The 6,393-nt window shown below is 42.3% G+C and overlaps 1 protein-coding gene across 1 annotated transcript; it reads right to left on the bottom strand.

The window, feature by feature from the left end:
• Window positions 1–857: 857 nt before the first annotated feature.
• LOC136467030 (cysteine proteinase 1-like) lies at window positions 858–3,959 on the bottom strand. Its single transcript, XM_066465585.1, has 4 exons — window positions 3,424–3,959; window positions 3,172–3,291; window positions 1,542–1,785; window positions 858–1,424 (listed from the first exon to the last, which is right to left on the bottom strand). The coding sequence occupies exons 1-4, from the start codon at window positions 3,898–3,900 to the stop codon at window positions 1,138–1,140; spliced, it is 1,128 nt and encodes a 375-aa protein (XP_066321682.1). The 5' UTR covers window positions 3,901–3,959; the 3' UTR covers window positions 858–1,137.
• Window positions 3,960–6,393: the final 2,434 nt, after the last annotated feature.

The raw sequence follows: 6,393 nt of genomic DNA, 5'->3' as shown, positions 1-6,393 counted from the left end.
AAACACACGTCCTAACACGCCTTAGGAGCACACGCACATCAGAGACTTGGGACATGTCCCTCTCTCGCTCGTTTGTAACCCGTACTATAAACTTTCAGTGCTAGTAACACGAGCAACAACGGTGAACTAGACGTAAGGACTTTCTGCCCGAACCAGTATAAACCTTGTGTACTCTAAGTACACCATCCGAGCCAGACGCGCAATACTAGAAATTTACTAGTTGGTAACTCGAAACACCGACAGATATGCTAACAAGTTTGTTCTTATAAGATCTATAGATATAGACGTGGATAGCTTGTATACAAAGACGTGGATAGCTTGTATAGAATAATATATATGTTATCGACTTTGTTTTTTTAATATAATAAAATATATAGATATAGACATAGAGCTTGTATAGAATAATAGATATGTTAACGAGTTTGTTTTTTTAATATAATAAAATATATAGATATAGACATAGATATACAGATATGCATACTAGACTAACCTTTACTAGCTAAAGGGCATCGGTTTTATAATACATTAAATCCTAACTTTTCCATTATACATGTCTTCCTTTCTTAGGATCTATCCGTGTCGGCTGTTTGCTTGAGTTTCCCAATCAGGTTATGCAAGCTACTCTCTCCATCCAAAATTATAAGTCATTTCAATTTTTTAAGACATCTCAAGTTGACCAAAATTTTAAAATAATTATCATTAGATTCTTCATTAATTATATTTTTATACTATACGTATTTAATGTCATATATCTTTATAATTCTTCTCTATAATTTTGGTCTCAAAAAAGTTATAATGCCTTATAATTTGAAACAGAGGAGTACAAACCCACAAGCACATCAAACAGACATACAACAAAGATGGAAGCACACCATAATTTTATGTACAAATTATTCAAAAGTTCTGTAGATTAAAAAGCGTATACAGCTGGTGATAACTTGGCTACATCCAAATAGCGTGTAGCATGCGTAGCAAGCCAAACATAAACTTACAGCAAGCATCCAGTTGCCGCTTCACATCTTTGCTGCCTTCGATATATAAAACAGCACACAGATGGAGCATATATTACTAGCAGGCATTGTAGTTCTACAATATATGAAATCACCATTATCATCAAGGAAGACAACTGATCAGAGTCTACTCCTTCGAGGTGTGGACTGCGGACACGGTAGAGACCATGGAGTCGACGCCGCACTTGTTGCGAACATTGGAACCCCTGCATATCTTGTAGTATCCGTTCTCCCCCCAGTTCTCACCCCACGAGTTCTTGATGATCCAGTAAGGCTTGTCCTTCAGGCGGATGGGGGCAAAACCAGCTGCGCCATAGCCAACAAGGAGAACACCATGGTCAAGGGTTCTGCCACAGATGTATGGACATGACACACCTCCGATGTATGTCTGCATGTAGGCAGCATTGATGCCGACTGCATGGAACAGAAAAACGTGCATCAGTGATTTCATTGTTTGCTATTGACCGTTCTATGTATTTTGATAAAGTGATCAGATTTATTGGCACAAGAGGTTCTTTGTCTTTTACTTACTTGCCAGTGGCCCATGTTTGATGAGGTTAGCAGCAATTTGACCCTCATCCACAGACACAACACTGAAGTTCTGAACTGAAGCAACAATCTTGGACTTGTCAAACTTGCATTTATCATCACTCCCAGTGTAAGGGTAATCCTTCTCACTCTCAAGGCCACCAGCCTTCTGGAGATAACTGAAGGCATTCGTCATCAGCCCACCATTGCAACCTGAATCACATGAATCAGGTTCTGATGAATCACACTGCAACATTTACAACAGGAATGGGGGATAGTGAGTTTGGATTAATGCGAACTAAATCAGGTACCAGTAACTTCAAACCAGCAGCTATGCAAATCCTACTGTCCAAAACCTAAAAATATATGGGTCACATCTCATGGCTTTAACTTCACACATGTTCAATACTCAGTAATAAAGCACTGTAAAATCACTGTTACATTCAAGAGAAATTAGCAAAAGCCTCGTTAAAATTTTTACATCACTGGATCAGATATTGGTTATCTGACATGTACAGTGAAATTGCTTCTTGCTGATGATAGTAGCAATAGTCTATGCATACAATGATGATTCAAAAACTTTGCATTCAAAATAGCCAAATAATGATCCAGAAGATATCAAAAAACAGCTCGCACATAGTTCTCTACAAATAATGATAAACAAAAGTCACCTATTCAGGGTGAATGATGGATGGCTATTACAATAGTAAGTGATCCCCTGTTCCTAGGAGCAAGCCCCACTCAAAAGGTCAGTTGTTCAAGAACAAACCTGACCATAGAACTGACACATGAGAAATGAAATGGCAAATCCTAGGATGTACAATATTATCGTCATGCTTTTGTTCAAATTATACCCCAATGTTCGGATTTTATGAAGTCAGATTACACAAGGCTTTGAAGGCTCACAGGTTCCCTGAGAATCGTAAGAGCTTAGCTGTGAAGACAAGATGTATGATCTACAAAGACTATAAAGAATTGTACAAATAACGCCAACAGCTCTAAGGTCAAGTGAATCCACCTACTCTATCAGTCAACTAAGCCAGTACTTTTGTTATCTAAACTTGAATCACTGTGGATTCAACCCTCTAGGAGTAAGCAACTCCAAGAGCCTCTTTGTATCCTTATGTATCGATAGAAATAAAGATTTTGGTATAAAAAAAATCCTCCAACAGCTTATATTCAATTAGATCTCCAAATATTATCATCCTCTATTCATTATTTCTCGCTAGCCAAAGATGAAGAACGGGGCCGGCTCTCCAAAGTGCACACAAGATGATGCAGAGCGAGTTTTAAGAAAGATGGTTGGAGATGCTCTAACATCTCAACATTGTACCACTCTTTTAACTGCTAATTTTATTTTGAAAAAATATCATGGAATCTTTCCATTCTTCCAAACCCCCGTTTTCCGACTCAGACTCACTCCAAGATAGGTGCGCAGCTGCCTAATCAGAAAGGAAGGAAAATAGGAAAAGGACATCACACGAGCTGACAAAACATGGGCTATGGCCGGAAAAATCCAGCCTTCCTAGCACCAGCAACCATGAACCTACCAATCCCATAAAAAAGTACGATAATAGTAAGGAAATTATGAAATTAAGCTAGGAAAGAAGGAAAGGGCAGCTTCCTTCCTCACCACGTGGTCACAGTCGACCATCTGCTGCTCGGAAAGCGAATCCAGCTTGCCAGTTGCGAGGTAGTGCGCACCCTCCAGCGCTCCAGACGCGCTGAACGACCAGCACGAGCCGCACGAACCCTAAACAACAGCCCGGGGAAAAGAAATTCAGGAGTCATTTAGATGAGAAGAAAGAGCAAATAGATCGAGAAACCATGAAAGGAACGGCTCCGATCTGTGGATCCATAGTCACCAGATTCGGTGGAAACCGACCTGGTTCTTGACGGGGGTGACGGCGCCGTGGTCCCTCCAATCGAAGTCGTCGGGCAGGCCATCGGTGGGGAGCACAGGCGCCTCGTTCGCCGACTCCCCGAGCTCTCTGAGGAGCGCGCGCCGGGACTTACGGAGGCCGAGGTAGGTCCGGCGGAACTCGGCCGGCGTCAGGTCGGAGAATTTAGTGACGCCGTGCTCCGCCGACGGGTCCAGCAGCTGGTGCCGGCGCGCGCGGCGCAGGTTGGCCTTGAAGACGGACAGCCGGTACGCGTGCTCTTCGGCGTCCTTGTAGGACTTGCCGAACCGCTGCACGAAGCTCAGGAAGTGGGACTCCGCGTTCAGCTCCAGGTCGTTCTCATCTCCGCCGGGAACCACCTGCCGGATCAGCGGGTCCTCCGCGTCGACGGCGGCGGCTATCGCGGCGGCCGCGGCGAGAGAAAGGAGGAGGAGAACGCGATGAGCCATCGGGGATTCCATGCTTGTCTGGATTGGGTTGCTTGGGTTTCTCGGGTTCTCCCCGCTACTCTCACTTTATACGAGTAGTTGATGTTTACATATTTTTTTCGAGACTTAATAAACTTCCAGGTGGTGCCATTTTTCACGTAAGCCCCTATTTACAGTGATAATATCAACTATGTTCCAAAGATATTTTTCTGATATGTCCGGGGCTGTCTCCGAGACCTGTCTCAACTGGGTTTCAAAAAAGTTTTATTTTTATTTAATATATTAGATAGCGTATCCGTGCGTGGCTACAGAACAACTAAATCTTTTATACTAAAAACACACGGATTATATAATAAGATAATAATACTGTTAAATTAAATACCGACGTCAAAGTGACATTTAATTCAAAAAAGCAAAGTTCGTAAAATTAACATAGTCACGAAGAGCGCGACGTCGCGGGCTCACAAACTCTACTGTATAGACTTTTCGTAATACGGCTAAGATAATATTTTATATCAGCAGAAAAAATTCTACGATATCCATTTCTTTCATGCGCCAATAAATCCATGAATAAGTTTCACTGCATCTTGTAAGTGCAATCAAGTCCTATTGTGGGTTATGGCATTGATGACCACCAAATTAAAGGACTAATGAGATTTATCGAAATGACAAGCAAGGAATCGAAAAATGAGAATGATGTACAGGTTGCAGGTGTCCTAATTACAAAAGGTGTCTACACCTAGCTCAAAGGAGGTTTAAATTCTTTTATGTTTTGAAATTAAGTTTAGGGAAAGCCGTACTATTAAGAGGGATTTTAGGACACTTGATCAACTATTGAACTAGATGCTTAAATTCTCAGATTTACATCATCTCACCTAGTCAAAACAGCCAGCCAAATTTCACCTCAACTTACCTGTTTTGGCTAGGGCGGCAGTGCCGCCCTGTTAAGAGCGACAGTGTCGCCCTTAACTGACCGTTCGACCCAAGGGATATTTATACCCTTTAGGCCCAGCCTACAACGGTTATCTACTTCACTCAGTCATTCTGCTCGGAATAGAACAGAATCAAAGCTCACCCTCTCTCCTCCATTGTTGCTCCTTCATTCCTCAAGCAAATCCTTGATTCCAACCAACAAAACTTGAGAGAAAAGACAGCAAAACTCGATTGGAGAGCAGATTCACTGATTCTCAAAGTCTAAGAGCATTTGGTTCATGTTTAGATGGTGGTTCTAGAGTTTATTACTCTTGGAGCTTGTTCCTAGCCGGTTAGGCATCGCCCTTGAGCTTACCAACTCGTGTGGCAGTTTTGGAAGGTTTATAACCTCATTCTTAGAGCTAAGAAATCATCTCTCACTTTAAGAGTTCATCCTCTTGATTTGAGAATGAGGGTAAGGCAAGCCTTTGTGGCAAGCCCAAGCCTTTTGTGGCTTCCTCAACAACATAGACTTAGGCAAACCTTTGTAGTGAGCTGAACCACGGGATAAATCTTGTGTCTCGCGTGCTTCATCTTGTTTACTTGCTGGTTTAGCTCTTTGGTAGCTGGTGTTAGGGTTTGGTTGCTCGATCCACCCTTGTGTGGAGTTTCTGTGGTATTCAGTCTTTGAACTGGATCTTATCTTTCTATTGCAGGATTAAGCAGCTAATGGGGTCAGATTTATCTCTGTAAAATCTAAGCTGTGTTAGATTTATTTTCGAAGAGCGGCAGTGCCACCCTCTGTTCTGATAGAGTTTTGAGTTGAATTTTTATAGACCTATTCACCTCTCCCTCTAGGCCTCTTTTATCTTCCTATAGATCCTACAAGTGGTATCGGAGCTAGGTTGCTTCGTATACGCTTCACCGCGTAAAGTATGGAAGAAGGAGGAGGTTCGAGGACCGTTCGCGATGCAAACGCAAGTGGTGTGCACATCGAGGATGTCGGCAGCAGCAGCGAGCTGTCCATGTCAACAGTAAGTGATGCCACCATCAAAGAAGCCAAGACCATCGATGCCGAAAGAAGAAAGGCAAGAAAAGAAAGAAAAGCCACCAAGATCGCAATAAAAGAAGCTAGAGAAAAGAAGAAGGAAGAGCAGTGGCTCAAGGACAAGAAGAAAAGAAAAGAAGCTAGAAGAATCATAAGAGAGGCAAGAGTAAAGAGAAGGACAGCAAGAGCTCAAGAGCAAGAGAAGAATGAGTATGATGCATCATCTAGTGAGATCTCTAGTAGCTTGGATGATGGAGATGATGATGTGTCATACCATGCTTTGAAAGATAGCAAGAAGGTGAAGAGCAAGGACAAGAAGAAGGATAGCGATGACAAGGGCAGCAACAACAACAAGAACAAATATGCCAACATATCCTTTAATTATTTTTATTTGTCTAACCATAACAAAAGGTCATTTATCAATGTACCTGCGGGCAAGTTGCCTCATTTTGATGGGATAAACTTTGCCAAGTGGAAAGCACTTGATGAGTGCCTATCTTGTAGGTCTTCACCCCGGTCTTTGGGAGATTATGGTGAATGGATTACAGCCACCGAAAGATCCCGAA

The sequence above is a fragment of the Miscanthus floridulus genome, chromosome 7, assembly GCF_019320115.1.
Source record: "Miscanthus floridulus cultivar M001 chromosome 7, ASM1932011v1, whole genome shotgun sequence".
NCBI classification, from domain to species: domain Eukaryota; kingdom Viridiplantae; phylum Streptophyta; class Magnoliopsida; order Poales; family Poaceae; genus Miscanthus; species Miscanthus floridulus.
This window is presented reverse-complemented; position numbering and strand designations above follow the sequence as displayed.